This window comes from Pyrenophora tritici-repentis, chromosome 8 (genome assembly GCF_003171515.1).
Source record: "Pyrenophora tritici-repentis strain M4 chromosome 8, whole genome shotgun sequence".
Classification (NCBI taxonomy): Eukaryota; Fungi; Ascomycota; class Dothideomycetes; order Pleosporales; family Pleosporaceae; genus Pyrenophora; species Pyrenophora tritici-repentis.
This window is the reverse complement of record NC_089397.1, coordinates 1129205-1152110: the sequence shown is the minus strand read 5'-3', so window position 1 is coordinate 1152110 and position 22906 is coordinate 1129205. Positions and strand designations below refer to the sequence as shown.

The 22906-nt window shown below is 51.6% G+C and overlaps 13 protein-coding genes across 13 annotated transcripts; 7 read left to right on the top strand and 6 right to left on the bottom strand.

Annotated features, from left to right (window-relative positions):
• Positions 1-365: 365 nt before the first annotated feature.
• Positions 366-551, bottom strand: PtrM4_138930 (mitochondrial 54S ribosomal protein mL54; the record flags this gene model as incomplete). Its single annotated transcript, XM_001938067.2, has 1 exon — positions 366-551. The coding sequence occupies one exon, from the start codon at positions 549-551 to the stop codon at positions 366-368; it is 186 nt and encodes a 61-aa protein (XP_001938102.2).
• Positions 552-2082: 1531 nt separating this feature from the next.
• PtrM4_138920 (uncharacterized protein) lies at positions 2083-2952 on the bottom strand (the record flags this gene model as incomplete). Its single annotated transcript, XM_001938068.1, has 1 exon — positions 2083-2952. The coding sequence occupies one exon, from the start codon at positions 2950-2952 to the stop codon at positions 2083-2085; it is 870 nt and encodes a 289-aa protein (XP_001938103.1).
• Positions 2953-4932: 1980 nt separating this feature from the next.
• PtrM4_138910 (uncharacterized protein) lies at positions 4933-5585 on the bottom strand (the record flags this gene model as incomplete). Its single annotated transcript, XM_001938069.2, has 2 exons — positions 4933-5445; positions 5493-5585. The coding sequence occupies 2 exons, from the start codon at positions 5583-5585 to the stop codon at positions 4933-4935; spliced, it is 606 nt and encodes a 201-aa protein (XP_001938104.2).
• Positions 5586-6388: 803 nt separating this feature from the next.
• Positions 6389-6619, bottom strand: PtrM4_138900 (uncharacterized protein; the record flags this gene model as incomplete). The annotated part of the gene is made up of 1 exon (XM_066109404.1): positions 6389-6619. One exon carries the CDS (start codon positions 6617-6619, stop codon positions 6389-6391), a length of 231 nt encoding a protein of 76 aa, XP_065960326.1.
• A 315-nt stretch (positions 6620-6934) lies between these two features.
• On the top strand, positions 6935-7713 carry PtrM4_138890 (uncharacterized protein; the record flags this gene model as incomplete). The annotated part of the gene is made up of 2 exons (XM_066109403.1): positions 6935-7649; positions 7694-7713. The coding sequence occupies 2 exons, from the start codon at positions 6935-6937 to the stop codon at positions 7711-7713; spliced, it is 735 nt and encodes a 244-aa protein (XP_065960325.1).
• A 235-nt stretch (positions 7714-7948) lies between these two features.
• PtrM4_138880 (pre-splicing factor ATP-dependent RNA helicase prp16) lies at positions 7949-9660 on the top strand (the record flags this gene model as incomplete). Its single annotated transcript, XM_066109402.1, has 2 exons — positions 7949-9570; positions 9636-9660. The coding sequence occupies 2 exons, from the start codon at positions 7949-7951 to the stop codon at positions 9658-9660; spliced, it is 1647 nt and encodes a 548-aa protein (XP_065960324.1).
• A 191-nt stretch (positions 9661-9851) lies between these two features.
• PtrM4_138870 (WD40 repeat protein) lies at positions 9852-13085 on the bottom strand (the record flags this gene model as incomplete). Its single annotated transcript, XM_001938071.2, has 3 exons — positions 9852-9942; positions 10264-13014; positions 13069-13085. 3 exons carry the CDS (start codon positions 13083-13085, stop codon positions 9852-9854), a joined length of 2859 nt encoding a protein of 952 aa, XP_001938106.2.
• Positions 13086-13387: 302 nt separating this feature from the next.
• PtrM4_138860 (ARP2-3 actin-organizing complex subunit Arc34) lies at positions 13388-14538 on the top strand (the record flags this gene model as incomplete). Its single annotated transcript, XM_001938072.2, has 5 exons — positions 13388-13449; positions 13502-13743; positions 13792-14214; positions 14261-14410; positions 14459-14538. The coding sequence occupies 5 exons, from the start codon at positions 13388-13390 to the stop codon at positions 14536-14538; spliced, it is 957 nt and encodes a 318-aa protein (XP_001938107.1).
• Positions 14539-14882: 344 nt separating this feature from the next.
• Positions 14883-16181, top strand: PtrM4_138850 (Dynamitin domain containing protein; the record flags this gene model as incomplete). Its single annotated transcript, XM_001938073.2, has 1 exon — positions 14883-16181. The coding sequence occupies one exon, from the start codon at positions 14883-14885 to the stop codon at positions 16179-16181; it is 1299 nt and encodes a 432-aa protein (XP_001938108.1).
• Positions 16182-16698: 517 nt separating this feature from the next.
• Positions 16699-16917, top strand: PtrM4_138840 (uncharacterized protein; the record flags this gene model as incomplete). The annotated part of the gene is made up of 1 exon (XM_066109401.1): positions 16699-16917. The coding sequence occupies one exon, from the start codon at positions 16699-16701 to the stop codon at positions 16915-16917; it is 219 nt and encodes a 72-aa protein (XP_065960323.1).
• A 2363-nt stretch (positions 16918-19280) lies between these two features.
• PtrM4_138830 (uncharacterized protein) lies at positions 19281-19981 on the bottom strand (the record flags this gene model as incomplete). The annotated part of the gene is made up of 2 exons (XM_001938075.1): positions 19281-19815; positions 19869-19981. The coding sequence occupies 2 exons, from the start codon at positions 19979-19981 to the stop codon at positions 19281-19283; spliced, it is 648 nt and encodes a 215-aa protein (XP_001938110.1).
• Positions 19982-21183: 1202 nt separating this feature from the next.
• PtrM4_138820 (uncharacterized protein) lies at positions 21184-21813 on the top strand (the record flags this gene model as incomplete). Its single annotated transcript, XM_001938076.2, has 1 exon — positions 21184-21813. The coding sequence occupies one exon, from the start codon at positions 21184-21186 to the stop codon at positions 21811-21813; it is 630 nt and encodes a 209-aa protein (XP_001938111.2).
• A 233-nt stretch (positions 21814-22046) lies between these two features.
• On the top strand, positions 22047-22742 carry PtrM4_138810 (CypX, Cytochrome P450; the record flags this gene model as incomplete). The annotated part of the gene is made up of 1 exon (XM_066109400.1): positions 22047-22742. The coding sequence occupies one exon, from the start codon at positions 22047-22049 to the stop codon at positions 22740-22742; it is 696 nt and encodes a 231-aa protein (XP_065960322.1).
• Positions 22743-22906: the final 164 nt, after the last annotated feature.

Here is a 22906-nt window from a genome sequence, read left to right as displayed (position 1 = left end):
TTGTAGGTTAGATTACAGAAGAATAAAGAGGTGTAGTTTAGAGTGGACCGCAGAGCAGATTTTTGACGTGATGTTTGATTTTTTTGAACATGGGATTGATAGGGGTTCGTAGTAGAAAATGTTGCGTTGCTTCGCTCCTTCGTATCTTTTTACATTTGAATTGGGTAGGCTGTGTATATCACCATACAATGTACAAAGGTTAGTTGGTTATACAGACGTCTCTACCCCCCCCCCCCCCCCCCCCCCCCGTCTTTCTCTATCCCTCCCATCCCTCATGCGACGCTCGACTGTTCAATCAATCGAACCCTCTTCATCATATCATCACAAGTAAACCCCACACGCATGATATCTCATTTCATCACAGCTTAACCCATAGCCTTCAAGAAATTAGCCTCCTTGATGCTAGCCCTCCTCTTATTCCGCATCGCCTTTGTCAATTCCTCCCGCGCACTCGACGCCTCCACCGCACCCGCTAGACTACCATCGCCAGTGGGTAAATCAATCGTTTGTTCGTAGATGGGTACCTTGGGTACCAGCATGCCGGGGTTCATTGCTTGTTCCTTTCGGAGCCGTTTGGCGGCTAGACGACGCTGTTTCTTTGATTTGGCTGGTTTTTGTGGTTAGCAAAGTGTTCGTTTTGGAAACAAGGGGAATTTTGAGGCGGGGATTGAAGATGGATGGGTAAAAGGGGAATATAAGACATACAGAACAAATCTCCCGCCCCAGCTTCAGCCTTCTTCTCCTGGCGATCCAGAATCGTCCATAGCCAGGGTGGATACTCGTCGTCTGGCAAAGCCACTGGATCCTGTCTATCCTTCAAAAAGTTCAATCCCTTGAGCGGTTGACCGGCTGGTATACTGCTTTTTACAAGCGGCGTCGCTTTCTTCTTAGAAACTTCGGTTGCGAGACCTTTGAGGTCCGGGCTTGCGGCTGGTGTCAAGGGCTCGCTAAAAGGCTGCGCGGCCGATGTCGATGTTGCAGCTGGTGGGGTATGCGAGGACGAAGCGTCACCTTGTCTAGGTGCGGTTTGGGTGGCAGTGGCGCCGGAAATGGGGGTTGCTGCTGCATTGCGGAGGGGTGGAGTGGTGGAGAGGAAGCGGGGGTATTGGCGTTGTTGTTGTTGTGGTTGGCGAATTGTTTTTGTTTGGGCGCGGGTCGCTGCCCGTATGCATGACCGACATATCATCTTGGTGGGGGCCGTATATGTGCGTTATGTGTTGTGGCGTTGCAAAAGCGTCGGACTAAGACATCGAATTGCTGGTCAAAAGTTTGAGATGCGACATGGGAAAGCATGCGCCGACGTGTTTCGCCGGGCTCCGAGGATGCGCGCTAAATCGTGAGATCTAGTCCAGGGTCTGCCACACCCGCCCTTCATGCCGCCAGCCGCAGAATGCAGCGAGTGTGTGGGTGCTATCCTGGTGCATGATGGTTGTCGCCGGCACTCTGTCTCTCAGCAGATTGCTCCCGAGGCGCGTATGCCGCCATCGACGTTACCGTTTCGGCAGGTGCGGTCCTCTGTTCGTCACCTTCCCGATTCTGCCTATACCGCGTGCGGGCACATGATCATGTTGAGCGGTAGGAAAAGCAAGACAGCGCGTGGTGATAGTGCATGACGAGTCACCGAGAAGAGATGGAAGTTTATGGCAGGTAATATGTATTGATTGTAGATAATACGTCAGAGTCTGGATAAGACACGAATGTACATGCAGTGTAACACACCACATCCAACATGGACCAAAAACAACCTACAACTGCGCCTGCAAGCCTGCCAATAACCATCGTACAAATAAAAACATGAGAAATCGTTAGAGATAGTGTGGGATTAATTGCCCAAGTCTGGCAGGTTTTCCAGCAACGCCCAAGTATTTTTTTTGCGTGCCTGTCTAAACCATGCCAACAGATAAGTACAAAGAGAAACAAAAAACTATGATTAGATCAAGGAGTGATGGATCGAGATCGGGGTGGGTGTAATGTATATACATGAAGGTGTAGCGAAGGACATCGTCTAAGGTATCGAGCAGGGAGCAAAAGAATCCAGGTAACACACAAACTAAGGGAACTGGTCGTCGGCAGCCGTTGCTCTCAAATCCAAGCCATGGGAGCGGCCTGGTTAGGCGTTCCGAAGCGGTAGCTAAAGAGTGGGCGGATCTCAGCGAGATAGTCAGCTGCGCAATAAGCGGCGAGATTCTTAGCGCGCATGGCGTTGAAGTCCGCCTCGGCTTCGGCGTCCCGTACTACACCGCCAAACTCCTCAACAACCTCGTTGAGCTGTTCCAGTTCGCGGCCAAAGGGGTGAGAATCCTCCTCTTGGATGGAGCCGGTGAACATGTCGAGTGAAGATCGCTGTTCGCGGGAATGGCGCATCGAGCCCATGCTTACGGGTGAGGTCAAGCTAGTCCGTGTGCTGGAGCGTGTGTTTACATTCTGAAGAGACCTCTTGTGGGCAAGCTTCTCGTGTGCACGCTTGCTGTGAGAAAGAGCTCTTTGCGGAATGGCCGGAACGGCTTCGGAAACCTCCTCTTTGACTTGCCTCAAACTGATAATCGAGGAAGACTTCTTGAGCGGCTTTCCAGGGGATGCAAAGTATCCTGAAAGGTGGTTTGGCGCAGGCGAAGTGGGCGAAGATGCTACAGACGAGGCATCCGTCAGTGTCGTGTCCCTCGAGGCATGTGAAGAAGCGCGCGAGCGTGTCGACACACTATGGTCCGAGTCGTCGGCCGATGATTGGCTAAGAACAGTCATGGACGAAACGTTCCGTAGAGAAGTAATGTCGGGTGCGTTGTAGGAGAGCATGTTGGTGGTAGAGACCAAAGCGATGGGAGAAGAAATTTGAGAACGGTCAATGTTGCTGCTCACACTTCTCAAACTATGGCTCCGAGCGCGCGTCTCTATGGGTTCCTTCGGCACTTCTGACCGCTTCATGCGCTTCGTCATGGCACGGGCAAGAGACATATTGGCGGATTGATTGCAACTTGTTCTTGCGATATTGCAAAATAGGGTCCGGTTGCCGGTGGTAGGGTCAGTAATTGTAAGAGGGAATGTCGTTGGTCGCTGTTCCAGTGAGGTGCAGGTGTGCGGGGTATTGCGTGGGATAAATTGTCTTGGTGGTGGGCACGAGGTCCAAACAGCGCTTGGTAGCCTACTACTAGTGCAAGTGTCGGGTCGTTCTAGAAGAGATTTCGGACGATTTAAGAGGGTGTGTCGGAGACGCGTGCCCTCTTGCAGTGTAACCGGGGACGGAGTACTTGGTCGTACTTGTGATGCCCTTGTCGCAGAAGAAGGTTGTCGTTGGTTCCAAACGACGAGCGTTTCTTTGGGGTCCTTTGTCAGTGTTTTTTCTTTTTTTTTTGCTTGCTGTGCTCGCAGCGGGTAGATGATGGAATAGAAGAAAGATGTTAGGTTAAATGGCAAGTGTCGAAGAGGAAGTCGTCTGTCAAAGAGCGTGGAGACCAGCTGTGTCGTAGGGAGCGAACACCGGGCCGCAAAAGGAGGGATGTGTGCTGGAGGAATCAACAGGGCGCGTAGGGCAAAAGAGGGAGGAAGCCTGAAGAAGAAGGGCACGATAACACGGCGCGACCTGGGAATGAAAAACCAGCATGCCCCGGCGGCACCGCTAACCAAGCCGCGTCGACATGTCTCTCAAAGATTGGCAGAAGCAACCAGGGTGCGCCAGGAACAGGCAAGAGCCAGCAAATGGCATTGCATATGCGCCCAGGGCAGGGCGTTAGTGTGGTTGAAACGGCCTGGTTAAGTTTAGCGGATGATGCGTTTACCGTGCAGGCGAATGGGCGCACGCAGCAGAGAGAGTGCCTCTGCCGCCCAAGCGTCTCAGATTGAGCCGGGGACTCGATGGCAGCTTGCTTCTTTCAAGGGGACCGACCACTTTGGTGGGCGCACCGCCCATGAGTCGCCGTTTCAATCCTGGCTCCATGCCTAAAACGCCATAGCCAAGATCGCCCGCTACCCTCTATCCAGCTCTGTTCCTCGATCAAGCACGGCATTGACAGCTTTAGATTGAGCGGCGGCTGTACACACCAGTTGGCAGTTCGGTCAGCATAGCCAGCATAGCCAGCATAGCCAGCGTGGCCATGCATGCTGCCCTTGACAAGGGATAAGCACCGATTGCCCCACGACAATGGTACCTTGTGCTTTCCTTTTGCTGCCAACGGCATAGCTATCTATCTACTTACTTACGTCCTGTACCGGTATAAGCCCGACCACCTATTCACTCTCTAGATCCATCAACGCAGTACTTAGAGTTCAGCCTCGCCTGATGATTTATTCAGTTGTCTTGGGGACGCGCCTTTTTCTCCGCCCCACGCGGCGTGGTGGTTTCACTTTCCGAGGCGTCGATATTGGGGTACCTGATGACGACGATCCCGCAAGATCGAGACCTCGCTCAGCTTCGACGCGGCTCCACTTGGGGCCGATGTTGGTACCCGCCCGTACACGAACTGGGAGCGTTGATCAACCGCTTGCCGCTTTGTGCAGTGGTGGCAGTTCATTCTTCGGTTGGCTAGTCCTGTGATTACGCTTCAGGGTCGCAAGCACAAAAACAATAACGACTATTGATTTTATCGTTTACACTGGCTGCGTTGCGCTGGTGATGTCACGCGCATGAAACATGTTTGACTCAGCACGCCAATTATGGCTGCCGAGCCGACTCAGTCGAGATGAAAGGAGCAATTTTCAAAAAGCAAGGGCGGCGGGTCTACCGGGCCTTTCATGAAACATGTACATGTGCGGATCAGGGCCTCGGATGCCATCCGCCGAAACACAACTTCGACTTTTCTCTTTCTGCGCTGCGGGGTCGGTCGAACCATTGGACTTTTGGCACATGTAAAGCGGAAGCCGTCGCTGTACAGACAGTCGTATCCGCATTCTGCCACACTTGCTGCGCGTCGTTTCATACTACGTTCGGGGTATCATAGTCTACTCCTCCATCGACTCCCACCCCTTCTCATCCCCATTTTCTTCGCCTTCTTCATCGCTCTCCCCTTCATCTGTATCTGAATCTGTATCCTGCTCGTCCAGGCCCACGAGACGCTCCTTGCCATCTCCCCGGATCGCCGGTACTTTGTTCGCAAACGCCGCACGTACCGCACCGTTCGTGCTCGTGTCCCAGATCTGCACCGCACCTTTGCTTCCAGCGACTGCCAGCCGGAATCCGACTTCCTTATCGGGGGCAAAGGACGTGGAAAAGACTCGTCCGACACCCAAGTCTCGCGACACAACCATGCTCGGGCCATTGTCTTGGATGTTCCACAATTTTACCTGCTTGTCGGTAGAGCCCGTCACCAGGTAGCCTGGTATCACAGGGTTGATATCGAAAGATGAAATAGACTCATCATGGGCTTGTAAAACCCAGACAGGTTTCGAAGCGGACGGGTCTTTTGGCGCGTTGCGGGTGTCGTGGTAATGTATCATGCCATTCTCAGTTGAGACCTAAGGTTGTTAGTAGTGCGCAATGAAACCCGTATCGCGAGACTTACGTAGAAGTAGTTGGCATCGTGCGGGTTCCACCGCACAGTCTCTACATCACTCTCAACACCCCATCGAGGCGCCTTTGCGTCGGGTGCTCGCATGTCGGCAGCCACAACGGTTCGGTCGTAACTACCACTCAGCAGCGCAGTAGACTCAACGGGATGCCATGCAACTGAGCAGACCTTGTCTGTGTGGTACGTGTATGACTTGGCGCACTTTGTCGTGTTCAAGTCCCACAACTTGATAGTCTTGTCTGCGGATGAGGAAGCAAGGAGATTTCGGTGGTGGCGGTTGGCGGCGAGCGAAAGCACAGAGTCGACATGGAAGTCATCGTTGGCCTTCTTAGACTTCTTCTTCTTCTTTTTTGGCTTGTCTGCCTTTGCATCTTCAGCTCCCTGTCCAAGTACAGCATCTGGGTACATGCTGTCAACCACATCCAGATTCCAGATTTCGATATCAGGGTCCATGGTTCCAATCGCTACATAGTTGCCCTTGCCTTCACTTGTGCCTACTGACTTGCCAACGGGAAAGTCTAACCATTCGACAGTGAGTGGAATGGCCGGCAGCATGATGTCGTGGTGCACATAGAGATTGTCGTCCTCGTCTTCGTAAACATAGACTTCCAGATGCGCGACCTCGTCTTCTATCCGACCTGCCAATACAAGGTTGTCGGTGGCCAAGATCTGGAGCTCTTCGCGATCTTCCTCGTCCTCTTCCTCTCCGCCTTGCATTGTGATGTAGGGGTCGTCCTCGTCGTTTTCGTGGAAGACCAAGTTCTTTGCATTTCCGAACATGGCCATGGTGTCGCCCTGGTCCTCGGCGACTTCGTCATCGTAGTGCTCAAGATCGTACTCTTTAAGGTCGTCATCGTCGTCCCTTTGCCCAGTTAGCATTTGACCGACAGTCATGTCTTTTTGCGCACGCACTCGTCGTCTTTTTTTGACGCCTTGCTCGAAGTTCCATTTTTGCTCTTCTCCGAGGCTTGCGCCTCTTCGAGTTCTTCCTTGGCGTCCTCCAGCTGAAGATTCGCAAGCTTGGAGATGCGCTCGTACTCGTCTTCGTCAAACTGATATCGTGAGGGAAAAGGTGCCGCAAATCCGCGCGGCACCCACGTAGTCGCCGTGATCATAGACATTGTGAATATTGTGAGAGAAAAGATGCGCAGTAAGAGCGCAGGGCGGCGTGGGGAACTTTTCAAAAGTTGGAAATAATTTTGGGTGCCCCGCAGTGATTGGCTGAAGCTTGCGCGCGATAATTGCGGACCTCCGAGCCAACCTTCACTCCTAACACTGTACCATGCTACCTACCATGTCTTGAGCGCATACCGTGACTCGCCAGCGAGTAAATCCTCAGATTGAAGTCTCTTCCACGAGCCCACCTTCACCATCAACCTCCACGCTTCATCGTATACTACCGTTAGTAGCTATCCCCAGTCGTCTGTATTCTCCAAATGGATCGTCGTCACAGCCCGAAGCGGCGGAAAATCGACCCCGAAGAATACTCAATCGCTCCGCGTCCCAAGTTTCGCAAGCCGAATCAACCTGCCTCTTCTCGCGCCCATACGTCCAGGAGCCAGGAAGATGGTGATAATCCCAAGCAAGGGTCCTTTGATGGCCCAGAGCCGTTGGTAGAAGACTTCGATTCTATGGCGCTCGATCGCGACTGGTACGGCGGTGAAGAGAATGGGCATACCTTTGGTGACGATACGCATAATCCTTTCGGTGGGAGTACGTGGCTGGAGGCCCAACGAGAGGCTGCTCTGACAGAGAAGAAGCAAAACAACCGAGCAAGCATGCGGGCACAGCAGAAACAAAAGGACGTAGACGCATGGGAGACAAATCGAATGCTACAGTCTGGAGTAGCCCAAAGAAGACGCTTCGACGATGACTTTGACGACGACGAAGAGGGCACGCGCGTCCACATTCTTGTGCATGACCTCAAACCGCCGTTCCTAGATGGAAAGACCGTCTTTACCAAGCAAATTGATCCAATCTCGGCCGTACGCGATCCACAGAGCGACATGGCAGTATTCAGTCGGCGCGGCAGTCGCGTTGTAAAGGAGAAGAGGCAACAGAAAGAACGACAGAAGCACGCACAGGAAGCCACGAGTGCAAAGGGCACCACACTGGGTAACATTATGGGCGTCAAGGAGGAGGATACCGACAGTGCTGCCCCTGGGCCGGAAGAGGAGAAACAAGGGGGCAGCAAGTTTGCACAACATCTCAGTAAACAGGAAGGTGCAAGTGCATTTAGTAAGAGCAAGACATTGCAAGAGCAAAGGCAATATCTTCCCGCTTTTGCAGTCCGCGAAGATTTGCTTCGAGTTATTCGAGACAATCAGGTCGTCATCGTTGTTGGCCAGACTGGCTCCGGAAAGACGACCCAACTGACACAGTTTCTGTTTGAGGACGGTTATGCCAAGCAAGGACTTATCGGCTGTACACAACCACGTCGTGTGGCTGCTATGAGTGTTGCGAAGCGTGTGAGTGAAGAAATGGAGGTCAAGCTGGGTGGTCAGGTTGGATATGCAATTCGATTCGAGGATTGTACCAGCAAAGAGACAAAAATCAAGTACATGACAGATGGTGTCTTGCTTCGAGAATCGCTAGTTGAGCCCGACTTGGACAAATACTCATGTATCATCATGGACGAGGCGCACGAGAGAGCGCTGAACACTGATGTGCTGATGGGCCTCCTTAAGAAAGTTTTGGCAAGGAGAAGAGATTTGAAGCTAATTGTCACATCCGCCACCATGAACTCGGAGAGATTCTCGCGTTTCTATGGAGGAGCTCCCGAGTTTGTAATTCCCGGAAGAACCTTCCCTGTCGATATCAACTACGCACGATCCCCGTGTGAGGACTATGTCGACAGTGCTGTCAAGCAAGTGCTAGCGATACACGTATCCCAAGGACCTGGTGATATCCTAGTTTTCATGACGGGTCAGGAAGATATTGAAATCACCTGTGAGCTTGTTGCTGAACGACTCAAACTTCTCAACGACCCGCCGAAGCTCAGCATTCTTCCCATCTACAGTCAAATGCCTGCCGATTTGCAAGCAAAGATTTTTGACCGAGCAGCACCAGGTGTACGCAAGGTCATCGTAGCCACTAACATTGCAGAAACGAGTTTGACAGTCGACGGTATCATGTACGTGGTGGACGCCGGCTTCTCAAAGCTCAAAGTCTACAATCCGAAAATGGGTATGGACACCCTTCAGATTACGCCCATCTCACAAGCAAATGCATCTCAGCGTGCCGGTCGCGCAGGACGTACAGGACCTGGCAAATGCTTCCACCTGTATACTGAGAGAGCTTTCCGAGATGAGTTTTACATACAAACCATCCCGGAAATCCAACGAACCAACCTCGCCAACACCGTACTCCTACTCAAGTCGCTTGGAGTGAAAGACCTCTTGGATTTTGACTTTATGGATCCACCCCCTCAAGACACCATAACAACCTCTCTCTTCGACCTCTGGGCTCTAGGTGCCCTCGACAACATTGGCAACCTCACCGAGCTTGGCCGCACCATGACAGCCTTCCCTATGGACCCCTCTCTCGCCAAACTCATCATCACAGCCACTGAATATGAATGCAGCGAAGAAATGCTCACAATCGTCGCTATGCTGTCCGTCCCTAGCGTCTTCTACCGCCCCAAGGAGCGCCAAGAAGAATCCGATGCCGCACGCGAGAAATTCTTCGTCCCGGAATCTGACCACCTAACCCTCCTCCACGTCTACACGCAATGGAAAGTAAACAACTACTCAGACAGCTGGTGCATCCGCCACTTCCTTCATCCTAAAGCGCTGCGCCGCGCCAAGGAAATCCGCGACCAGATCCACGATATCATGACTAAGCAGAAGATGGCCCTCGTCTCCTGTGGCACAGACTGGGACGTTATCCGCAAATGCATCTGTTCGGGATATTATCACCAAGCCGCTAAGGTCAAAGGCATAGGCGAATACATCAATCTCCGCACTTCGGTTACCATCCAATTACATCCTACATCTGCCCTCTATGGCCTCGGCTACCTCCCCGATTACGTCGTCTACCACGAGCTCATCCTCACCAGCAAGGAGTATATGTCGTGTGTTACCAGCGTGGATCCACATTGGCTGGCTGATCTAGGTGCCGTGTTCTACTCGATTAAAGAAAAAGGGTATTCGGCGAGGGATAAACGGATAATAGAGACGGAGTTTAATCGCAAGGCTGAGCTTGAGACGCAGATGGCGGCAGATAAGGCAAAGGAGGAGAAGAGGATTAGGGAGGAGGAGGAAGGGCCTGTAGTTAAGAAGGCGGGGGCTGTGAAGAAGGTGGTTGAGGACGGGGATGGCGTGGTCAAGAGGCCGGTGCTTGGGAAGTCCAAGTTTAGGCGGAGGTGAGTGAGAGAGAGGGGTGTTGTGACAGTAGTTTAGGTGATGATACAATAGACATGTGGTATATGATGTATACTTTTTCACTGAAATCAATATCGGACATACACCTGGGTGTCATGAGATACTTGACATACTAGTGCAAAAAGGCCCCTGTATTCGCCAGACACGTCTATTGGGTGCTCACCCAGGTGTATACCTAGGTACTTTTTTTCCTCGCAAACATCATCTTCCAGAAAGGAAAAAAAACAATTCGAACAAAAACGCCACAAATGCACTCTATATCTCCCCCTCACGCCACATCCACAAACCCTCTCTTCCTCCTCCCCTTGCCCTCCTCCTCCTCAACCCTCTCAACATCCTCCCACCTCACCAACCCCCTCTCCTCAACCTTCTCCCCCACAAACCTCAGCGCGGCAACATTAAACCCAATCAAATCCTTATTCTGACTCAACATGATCCTCAAATCGTTGCGCATAGCCTCCAGCACAGTCTTGAGTTCGCGGGACGCGACAATCTGTTTCTGATGCGTCTTGAGCATGAAGAAGAGGACGCGGCAGGTAAGCGTGACATTCCACTGTTTGCGAACCCAGATGGCGAGGAAAGTGAAGAGCGCGGGGAGGGAGGAGAAGGGTAGGACAAGTAAGGCGTCGTGGAGTTGTGCAGCGGGGATCTTGGCCATGGTGCTGAGGACATGGCGTTCAGCTGAGATGTTACCGAGAGCGAGGTATAGGGGATTTCGTTGTGGAGGAGCGAGTTTAGGGTTTGAACGACGTTGTATCTCCCAATTCTGAACCAACTCGAGGTCGGGGATGCCTAGGTCGAGGGCCTCTTGGATGCGCTCGCCAGCGGTGAGAGTGGTGATTGTTTGTTTTGAAGCATCGACTGCTTCTGCCGTGGACGGGTTTTCGTTGTTTTCGTCGTCTTCAAGGGAAGTAGCGAGAGTTTTTTCGTACATTTCTTCTAGTTCGCGCTCGCGTTCTTCTTCGAGGAAAATGGGCTCGTCGGAGCGTGTCCAGATGCGCAGGCTCTTGTCGTGGCTGGCGGTGACGAGGAAGTCGCCGGTTCGGGCGACGGTCATGGCCCAGATTTCGCCGTGGTGGCCTCTAAATTTTTGTATCTGCTGGAATTTGTCGCCGTCCCAGCTTTTGATTGTTCGGTCTTTGGAGGCGCTGAAGAAGATGTGGCGTTCTTCGCCGTCCACGGGGTGTGGAATGAAGGAGATCTGCATGATGCTGTCCTCGTGGCCGAAGAGCGCTTTGTGGCAGTCTCCGAAATCAAGACCCCAGATACGTACGTTCTTATCGGCGGAACATGTGGCGATGAGCTTGCTGTCGCCAGATATCGACATGTTGAGCACTGGCAGCTTGTGACCGTAAAGGTTGAGGAAAAGCTTCAGCGAATCCACAAAGAAGACTTTTACGGTATTGTCGAGAGTTGCCACAGCTAGCAGTCGCGAGTCGGGTGATACCTGTATGCTTAGAACATCATCGTTGACCTTGAGTATGCGAGATTCCGTGAGCTTTAAACGTGGTGTTGTGCGCTTTGTCCCTGGAATCTCCTCCTCTACGATATCGAAGTTCCAGAACTTGACAGACTTGTCCGCACTACCAGTGATGAGTGACTTGCCGTCAGGGTGAACTTGCATCGTCCATACTGCTCCCTCGTGTGCTGAAATCTTGTCGAGCAATGTGGAAGCCGCTATGTCGTACAATTCGATATAACCGTCCTTGGTGCCTACTACCACAATCTTGTCTCCAGGTAGGAATGCGCAACATAGAGCATACCCGCACTCCAGCGTACGCAAACAGTTCTGTGTCTTGATATTCCAGATCTTGAGTCCCCCACTTGACGCAGATGCCAACATGCGGTCGTCTGAGCTGAGAGCGAGCGCTCGTACATCGTTTCTGTGGCCCGAGAGTTCGACAGACAGTGTCCTACTATAATCTGGTGCCTCCTCGCTCTTCGAATTGCTTCGTTGGGGTATTTCGTAAACGTCTAAGAGGTTGTTGTTTGTGCCGACGAGTAGTTGCAGCTTCTTCGTTCCCTTGATATGCATCCACGCAACCGACCTGACCTTTCCAGCTGTCCGCACTGTCACGTAGGGCACAAAGACCTCGCCAATTTCCGCATCTGCTGCATTGACCTTGTCATCATCCATCCCTTCTTGCGCCTCGCCGTTTGTCTCGGACTTGGACTTTTCCCGCTTTCTCTTCCTCTTCCTTACTAAGCTTTTCCTGACTTCTTCTGGAGTTTTTATCCGCCAGATCTCCACAGCCTTCTCCGCGCCATGTACGGCGATGTAATCAGCCCTGCCGTAGAAGGATATACACTGCGTCCTGTCCTTTCCTTGTCGATATAAGATACCTCTCGACGTGAGATACTCCCGATCCACTCCTTCTCCCAAGGTTGAAGCTGCTTGTCGAAGACCGGATTGATCGATAGCCCATACCTTGAGCTCTCCGTCATTACCAGCTGTTATGCAGCCGCTTCCGTCTGGCGAGACACCGAGTGCCCAACATTCTCCGTTGGTTTGTGCAATATGCGTCTCGATGCAGTGTTGCGTAGCGACGTCCCAGATCTTGATCAATGCATCTTTGCTCGTGGAGAGTAGGAATGCCTGATCCGCATCCATGTCCACTTCGCCATCTTCGTCTGACGCGCTACCAGGATGAAGAAAGTGCAGACCGGTGATTTGACCCTTGTGTCCTCTCAGCTTGAACAAGCCCGTTTCCGAGACCAGATCCCATATGACGATATCTGTGTCCTTGGAGCCACTCGCTAGACGTACTCCGCTTTGATCGAAAGTAAGTACTGTGACGGCCGATTTGTGTCCGTTGAAGCTGATGATGACGGTCGACGTTCGCGCATCCCATATGCGTATGCTTCCGTCTGTGTAGCCCACGGCGAAAACATCTGGATCCACGTCGCTCCTGCAAATGACGGTCACTTGCTCGGTACAAGAGTTGTCGCGCCATCTGCTCACGAGCTCGCTCTTCTTAATATCCCAACATAGCACTTCTTCATTGGCGGCAGCGTATGCGCGTCCGGCGCCTGCGGCTCGAGATGATCCAGGTTGTGTAAGGCCTTCCGGGGTCCATACAATGTTCGAGGTGGCAGTCGCGACCACACCAAAAGCGTCGGTCTGCTCGTATTTACTGGTTGAGCGTCAGTCGGAGCTCTATATGGGATGCGCTGCAGATGCGCATTACCTGTATGATTTGACCATTTTGCGCTTTTTTTCACCAGAATTGACTAGATGGTGAAAATAAAATTTGGATGAGACCTGGATACACTATCTTTGACACATTACGGTGCAAGTAGACTATATGCGACTATGCGCGACTGGCAATGATCGAGGTGTAGTGAATCGGCGTCTTGCTGGGAAACTTTTTAGACATGGGCCGCCCCCACGAATTGCGCTAGGCCCACCTTCCAGCATCACAGCACACCTCCGTCCTCCGCATCACCGTGCTCGACAGCTCCCCGCCAGAAGACACCAAACACGCTGCTAGGAGCCGAACCACCACCATGCTTCTGCTTGACTACCAAAACGTTCTCATCGAGTCTCTCCTAAGAGACCGCGTCAATGGGTACGGAATACCCCGCCGCCTGCTCTACCGTCGGGTAGCTAACAGCATGCAGAGGAGCCACAGCCAACATTGACCAGGTTGTGTCCGACTTTGACGGCGTCACCTTCCACATTTCGACTCCAGAGAGCAAGACCAAGATTCTCGTCTCTATCCACGTCAAGTGCTTCAAGGAATTAGTCCAGTATGGCGCGCAGGCAGTGCTGGAACGCGAATACGGCCCGTACATTGTGGAACCCGAGGCTTCGTACGATTTCTCCGTCCAGGTAGACTTGGAGAACCTGCCGGAAGATCAGGGTACGAAGAACACTATGTGGGAACTGAGAGATTACTGACGACATGTAGACGCCAAAGATGACCTGGTCCGACGCATATCCCTCCTGAAGCGAAATGCCATGGCTGCACCCTTCGAGCAGGCTTTCGACGAGTTCCACGAGCTGCAAGAAGAAGCTTCCAAGTACACATCCGAGTCGGCGCCACAGGGTGTGGCAGAAGGCGGCAATGTCCGTGCAATTCACTACCGAGAAGAGGAAGCCATATACGTCAAGGCCAGCCACGACCGTGTCACCGTCATCTTCTCGACAGTCTTTAGGGAAGAGACAGACAGGATATTCGGCAAGGTCTTCCTCCAGGAGTTTGTCGACGCTAGACGGAGAGCTATTCAAAATGCACCACAGGTGCTGTTCAGGAACGACCCACCTCTGGAACTGCAGGGTATTCCAGGAGTTGATACATCCGGTTCTGCTGACATCGGTTACATTACCTTTGGTGTGTTTTCTGGAATCTCTCTCCAGAACATTGCTAACTTGCCTAGTTCTTTTCCCTCGCCATCTTGCAAAGCAACGACGAGATGAGGTCATCTCACACATCCAGACTTTCCGCGACTACTTCCACTACCATATCAAGGCTTCAAAGGCCTTCATTCACACACGAATGCGCAAGCGGACCGCCGACTTCCTCCAAGGTATGTTCTGTTCACCAGCTCGTCAGTGGATCATACTAACATGCATAGTCCTTCGCAGAGCTCGACCCGAAGTTGAGGAGAAAGAACGCAAGACTGCTAGCGGTCGTACATTCAGAGTCCAGGCATAAATGTTATCGATTAAACCAGGAACCATGCAGATATAACATGGAATGGGCGATGCAAAATCTCGCACGGCTACATAGTACTTTCCGAATCAGGCGCACAGGTTCATTTGTCACAGTACAAGCATTAAGATGAAGTGGACAATGTAGATAGTGATGATTGATGTCCAAGAGAAAGATGCACAACATGTCAACAACGACGGCTCTGTACCTTCTGTATGCATTCCCTGACTATACCACGTGGAGACTAGCGCAAATCGCGACTTCCATTCTGAGCGCGTCCCTCCAAGTTCGTGGACCCCCGACGTCCGCCAAATCGACCCCACCACGCTTCTCCAAGCTCAAGCACAATGTCTGAAGCAACACGGCCAAAATACGACAATCTCCCGGGCATTGACACAGCGCCCGACATCTACGAAACCCCGGAACTCGCAGAGGATGTGTCCACAATACAGGCTTCCACCGCTGTATCCGAATCCGAGGGTGAAAGCGACGATTCGGCCGAGGACTCTGCAGTCCGTCATCAACGGCTTCAGCCAGATCAGGCTCGCAACCGCTTTCAGCCTGCTCGAATAGATGCGCGCGGGGTTGACTTCTCTGACAACATCACCGCACAACGTCAATCCTACCGCACATCCACACGGCGCCAGCGACGGCGAGGCGACATAATAGGCGACGACAGCGATGAAGAGGAAGAGAGCTTTGCGAAAAAGCTTCTGAGGATCAAGAGGGAACTAGCAGGGCTAGAGGATGAATATGAGCGAAGGGTGGAGAGTGGGGACAAGTCCAAGATTGAAGAGCAAGACCCCAAGGAGATGATGGAGATCATAGCGAGTAAGGTCGACACAATGTATGCGACACACAAAGGCGGCGCACGGGGTGCACAAGCAATACTTGATCGGACAGTTCAGAAGTTCGATAGTTACAAGCCCTTCGAACCGAGCCCGAAAATCAGCAAAGCGATTGCGAACCAGCCACCGTTGCCCGGAACGCAAATACAGAAGAGTCAACTAGAGTTTGTGCTGAATCAGGCGGCTGATTTCGACAAGCGCATCACGCAAATGGAGAATAGCCTGGGCTTGAACGGGAACACGATGCCAGAGTTAAGCGATCACACGCCTTTCCCCGTATCCAATACCCTTACCAGGCTAGAGCAGACCCTTGGTCTGATTGGAGATGCCTCAACGAACAACCTAGACGCAGTGACACAGAACGTCAAAAAGCTTACAGCCGAAGCGGAGCACTTGAAGGAGGTTCGGCAAGAAGCTGCACAGACTGGTTCGGTTTCTGGTGACAACAAAGTCCCCACCTATCCAGATCAGGAAGCGAAGATCAATGCTCTCTACGGCACGCTACCGTCCATCGACAAACTATCGCCTATACTGCCTCTGGTACTCGAGCGCCTTCGTACATTGCGACTTGTGCATACAAGTGCATGGCAGGCTGATGAGGTGCTCAGCGAGTTGGAACGTCGGCAGACGGCGCAAGAAAACGAGATCAAGAATTGGGAGCGACAGCTAGAGATCGTCGAGAAAGACATGAAGAAGGCCGAGACTACCATGGTTAACAATATTAAAACGGTTGGCGATGATGTCAAGATGCTCGAGGAGAAGATGGCAAAGCTGCTTGCAGTAAGCCCGGACGAGTGAAGTCCGGAAACATGATGTCGATCATTTCAAGATACCCAGTAGATAGCTGTTATCCGCGTTAATCCGATCGGTGAAGTTGTCCGCGTGTGCATATGAATAAGTAGAGTTCGGAGCATACACTGATATAGTGATCATGATAAACCTAAAGTCGAGCTATCGCCGCCTCACGTCGTCGGGAGAGTGTTTCCAGCCAACCGGAGTGCATGACTCTCCGCATTCAGCAAAGGACCGTCATGCAGGCCACGAACCAATTCGTAGCATTCTTCGATCTCGTGGCCCTGCTGCTCAGGCAGATCTTACATCATGGGTGCATTTGAGGGAAATAATTTTTGCCTTTTCAGTGCAGCAGGGCAAGTGGAGCGCGCTCTAGGCTTGGTGGTGTGAGGGCGCGATAGCATCGGCGACGTTTAAAGCTTATGCCGACCAAATTTATCTTCATCAAGTTCACTTTGATTGCTTCCGCACAACAACTCAATCTTTCCTACTGCAACTCTGGAACGTGTTGCTGTAAATCATCATGGCCAAGCGCAAGAATGAAACACCTGCCAATGGCAAGGCGAAAAAGAAAAGGGCCATCTCCGACGACGAGGCGCAAAAGAATTTCCGCGACGGCTTGTTCAACAGCCAGGTACTTGAAGGATACACCAACTATTATGTTGATTCACAGCCGTACGCGCCAACCCACCACACTTTCCAAACTACTCTGATTGACCATCTAGCTACAAGCATGCGGTGATACAAAACCTCGTCAACGATACCCTCCTTCGTAATGTCCGCAATGAGATCCGCGAGCATATTCACTTCACACCCAAAGAGACCGACATCTACAAAATACATCAGTCTGGCGACCTTGCCAATCTCGATGGCCTCCACGACTCTGCGCTCAAGCGCTTGCCTTCGCTTCTTACCCTCCGCGACTCGCTCTACTCCTCCGCATTTCGCAAGTACCTATCTTCGATAACAAAGTCTGGCCCTTTGAGTGGCGTCAAAACAGACATGGCCGTGGTAGGTTGCGCGATTAATATCGCAATTTGCTGTGCTAATTGCGGGGCAGAATGTATATACACCAGGTTGCCACCTGCTGTGTCACGACGACGTGATTGGAAGCCGGCGCGTGAGCTGGATTCTGTACCTGTTGGATCCTGACATTACATGGAAGCCCGAGTGGGGAGGCGCGTTGCGACTGTATCCGACCGAGCATCTCGAGACACCAGACGGCGACAAGGTCAAGGTCCCACAACCCGATTTTTCGCTTTCGATACCTCCGGCGTGGAATCAGCTATCATTCTTCACAGTTCAGCCCGGAGAAAGCTTTCATGACGTTGAGGAGGTGTACCGGAGAGGTCTAGAAGAGAAGGCAGAGGAAGATGGCGGACGTATTCGTATGGCCATCAGCGGCTGGTTCCATATCCCCCAAGAAGGCGAAGAGGGCTACGAGGAGGGTCTGGAAGAAAAGCTAGCAGAGAAGAGTTCACTTGCTCAGCTACAAGGAGGCAAGGCTGATGTCTTTGACGAACCACAGCCGCAATGGGTTGATAACCCAGACTGGGAAGAGCAGGCAAAGCAGGAAGACGATGAGCTCACGGAGAACGACATTGACTTTTTGATCAAGTTCATGAACCCGAACTACCTGGTTCCGGATACTGTGGAGGAGCTTTCGAAGATGTTCTCTGATGAGTCCTCATTACGACTTGCTCAGTTCCTATCAAACAAATTCTCTGCGCGGTTGCGTGAGTACCTTGAGTTAAAGGACCATGAAGCAGTACCTAGCCTACCACCCAACCCGCACCACAAGGAGTCGAAGGTAGGTGTTGCACGGCCACCACACAAGCACCGTTATCTCTATCGAAAAGCCGTTCAGCCTATACCAACGACACCATACCCTGAAAATGACGGCATGACCCCATATGACGATCTTGTTGATATTCTCTTCCCCCACCCGGCTTTCATGAAGTGGATCTCGCTTGTGACCGGAATTACACTCACAAAGAGTAATATCTTTGCGCGTCGCTTCCGCAGAGGACTAGACTATACACTAGCAACAGCGTACGAAGAGGAAGACCCACAACTCGAAGTATGTCTCGGAATTACCCCCTCGCGCGGCTGGGGCGACGAAGACGAAGAGCCCGATGAAGCAGCAGCCTCCCAGCCGGAGAAAAACGGCAGTTCCAACAGCAAGTCCAAGAAGAGCAGCAAGAAGAATGGCAAAGCTCCAGAGCCCGAGCCCAAAGCCGAGGAAGAAATCGGCGGCTACGAGATGTACATGGCAGGTGAAGACGACGAGCACCCTGCCGTTCCCACCTCCTCCGAGCCATCTACCTCCACCGGCGCTGGTCAACGTCGCAAAGCCAAAGCCGACCCCGCTATCTACAAGTCTGCCGGTGACGACGAGGACGATGGTATCTTGTTTAGCCAACCCGCTGCGTGGAATAACATGGCCATTGTGCTCAGGGACAGGGGTGTGTTGCGGTTCACAAAGTATGTTAGCAAGAGCGCCAAGGGAGATCGATGGGATGTCTGCGCAGAGTATGGCGTGGAGTTTGGTGAGGACGAGGATGATGAAGATGATGACTAATGGGTATGATGAGGTATGGAGTTTTTTTGCAAAGTTTTTTGCAATCGGCTTAGGCTGTTTATGGATGGATAATCGATGCATGGAAAAGGAATTCTTTTGGTATGTATGTCGTTTAGCAATGATATGAAGATTATGGACCGATATGGATGTTGCACAATCATATCCATGTTGGTCATACTCTTGAATCGTGAGAGAGAGGCTGCACTTTCTTCGGGGGTCTTCTTGCGGGAGATTCGTGTATTGCAACGCTCGGCAGTCAAGGCAAGGCCGTAGACGAGATCAGGAAACACGAGTGAGAGGCCACCTCGAGTCATGCCGTGACGAGCAATTCATTGAGCTACTCAGAGCACCTCATTAATGGCAATAAGATTTCTTCAACCTTGACGTAAACTTCTTGAATTCGTATTACACTCGACGTATGGTCGCAGCTAAACCACTGCTGCTCAAGCATTAGAGACCACATTCCTTCTTAAACTTCTTCTCAAAGTATACCACATCCACCACTGCAGCTCAAGCATACTGGTCTATATCCTTCTTGGACTGTTGATGAAAACATTATCCACGTTCACCACAACACCCTCACCCACAGCCTCTTTGACCGCTTTCACTACCTCAGCGGGACGACAGTGTCGGGTCGGGATGAACGAAACTGTGCACTCCTTCAAACTATTAAAAGGCGTGAGAAAATCTAGGTCCTCCCTCATCCACTTCGCGTGATGTAGCCCAATATACCGAATCGCAGCACATTGTCGCTCAGAAAATGGATTGTCGTATTGGAAGTCGACTTGGAACATGTTGAGGGAGTAGGGCATCAGTGCATATTCAGCGTTTAGCTGCTGGCATGTGAGAGTTAGGGCTGCGATACATTGCCAGTCGTGTTGCTTGCGGTTTGCGTCATGGCACTTGATGGTCCAGTAGGGGCGAGATGAGATCCTATAATCTATGCGGTAATCGGGTGATATACCAATATTGTAATTACTGAGAGCGTAGGTGGCGATGATGTCGCGAACTTCCCTTGGTAGACGGAGGAGAGGGGATTGCGCTTGGTTGCGTTGTGTGCTACTACTGTTAGCTCTGTTGCCCACGATACACTTCGCTTTGCGCAAACTCACATTATGTTTGCTTCAGCGGTTGAGAGACCCTCCTTCTGGTTGCCGTCCACGTTATCTTTGCCCTGATCTAGGGTGGAGTGCACATGATCAGTGTTTGGGTGCGGGTCGGTCATCGTGTCCGAAGACTGTTCGAGGCACAGTCGCGTGGCGCAATCTCGATCCCTCAGTTCAGGATGCGGTGGTGTTAGTTGCTTTGGAGTGCTCCATACGTAGAAATGGTCCCTTGTGTATGAAGTGGCCAAGCGCTAGTAGGCAGCCTAACGATTTCTGGGCGAAAGAAACACAACACAGGTTCAGCGTTTGCGATAACTTGATGTCATACGATTACAATAAGAACAAGACCTAGTCACCCCTTAACCTCATATTACACTCAACCTATGGTCTTAGCTATATTACTGGAGCTCACCTAGGCAAGCATTAGAGACCACGTTCCTTCTCAAAGTATAGCACATCTCAGCCAAACCATTTCCGCCCAAGCATACGAGTTCTTAGACTTTTTATGTTATTATTATCTGCACACACCACAACCCCTTATCGTATTCACTACCTCAATGGGAGAATAGCATCAGGACAGACTAAACGAAACCGTGCACTTCTTCACCCCCTCAAACTGCATCAGAAATCCTATGTAGATCCTCCCCCAACCACCACCTCGCGTAATCTAGCGGATTTTCACTTTCCCATCTAACTCCCGTATTCGAAAATAGAACAAGTCCCCGACGCATACATATCTAGCTTAGCCTCGCTTTCTCCTTGGCATAGTAGCGGAGGCAAACAAAAGTACGAAGGGGCTAATTGCGATTACCGACGAGACAAGGGCAGGACAGCGAAGATCAGCATCAGACGGGGCGACTGCACGTGGCGACTGCACGTGGCGACTTGAGATAGTGTTCGGCAAGGATAGAATAGACTTTGGAATGATCATTGTTCAGCCTTAACAGGTAATTCACCAGCCTGATAGAGCTAGGTTGCTGCTTACAGTGAGTACTAGATCTTTAAATTTTCCATTTCGGGGTCTATCCTTACTGAAGACTGGACTGAGGCTCTACTCCTATGGCCAGATTCACAAGACTGCATACCTCAAGCTATGTGAACTGGCATTGCACACACTCGTCAAATGAACGGACCCGTACATCCCAGACTCTAAATCAAGCCGAGTGATGATTGCGCAGCTGTTGAGGTTGGTAGTGTGGTCTTTTGGGCGGGGGAAGGCACTGGAAATAGGTATAAAAGTGAAAGAAACCGGCAGATGCATGTTCATACATTCCCACCTTCTTGGAGCGTCCTTCCAGATATTCTATTCACCTTGTCTTCGATGGCCGAACATCTAGACTCCACTTCTTTGGCCAATAACCAGTGGGTGTCCACTGGCGCTATGAACGATACAATCTCCATGGAACCGGGACCTAGCGCCTATGGACTTTTGCAGGAGCGGCCTTGGCTGCTCTTGGTGATTCCTGTTGCCATCCAGATCATCAAGATGGTCTATCGTGCCCACATCCATACCTTGCGCCACATTCCTGGGCCTTGGATCAGCTCAGCGACATCCCTTTGGATCCGTTGGCAAAGGTGGCATGGCCGCCTCTCATTCGAGGCCGACAAGCTGATGACAAAGTACGGATCCATCGTCAGGATTGGCCCCAATCTCATCATTTTGAACGACTCCGAGGCCGTTGAAAAGATCTTTGGGAGGAAGGATCTAGACACTTCACCCACGTCTATTCGTGCTTTGCGCGTTGGCGGTCACGACTGGACAGTCACTTATCCGCAACATCCTATTGCACGTCAACGCCGCCATCCAGTCATGATCGCAACAACAACAAAGAGCCCTAAACATCGACATGACATTTTTGTCACTAACACCGAAGCTATGGTGCGCGATCTTGCACGGTCCGACGGAAGCAAGTCAGAAGACATTGTAGACACCTCCGCATCTGCACCTTGAAGAATTCTCAGGTCATCATAGGAGGTTCTAGCGTGGATCTACAGTGTGACTCTTTTCCTCGAATTGTGGGAGAATACAATTTCCTCGTCGTTTGGAGGCTCTGTCTTCCCGACTGGCTGTTTACCTGGTTGCAATACAGTCCATTCGAACATGCTCGATTCCGCGTGCGCTCAAGCGATGCCCCATTTGACCTAGGTAGTGCATTATGTCAACAGGCCGCCGAAGGAAAAGACATGAGCGAAGAGGATCCAAGCGTCTACCAATTGTTCACTGATACAAGCGCCAAATATCCTACACAGTCATGGACAAACCCCGAACTCGGCGCGGAGATGGCTGGCCAAGTCCTCGCTGCCACTGAAACCACCTCTTCCGCACTCGCTTTCATCTACTACGAACTAGCCAAGAACCAAGAGCTGCAGCGAGAGGTCTACAAAGAGCTGTGCGCCCACGAAGGATACGAAGAACTCAACTCTCTCAAACTACTAGACGCATGCATCAAAGAAGGACTAAGATTTCGCCCGCCAGTAGCACTCACCGGAAGTCGTATGGTACCAGCTGGCGGCATGGACGTCCTTGGCTACTACTTGGCCGCAGGCACCGTCATCATCACGCAATCCCTTTCGATGAGTCGTCAATGCCCCGATCTCTTTCCAGACTTCGACAGCTACAACCCACTGCGCTGGCTCGATGAGGAGAACAGCGCTGAGAAACGGCGTCATCTTGTCCCATTCGGCGTCGGCGCTCGTCGCTGCCCAGGAGGAAACATGGCGACGTATCAAATGCGTATGATTCTTGCTGCTACTTTTCGCGCGTTTAGGATCACCTTGGCGCCCGAGACAACGCCAGAGAAGATGGCGCCTTTTGAAGCTAATGGATATCGCTCGCGCCATGACAGGTGTGACCTGGTCTTTACGCCACGGTTGGTGTGAGTATGACTGTCCAAATTGTTACCATATACCCGAATAATACCCGTGTTGATCTTTCCAAAAAATCTATATGAGAAATGGGTTTTCCTGCCATCTTGGAAGATGCAAGTGAAATTGATGCCCTTGATTACTATCGTCAAGGAAACGCAGGATGAGCTCTTTTCAAT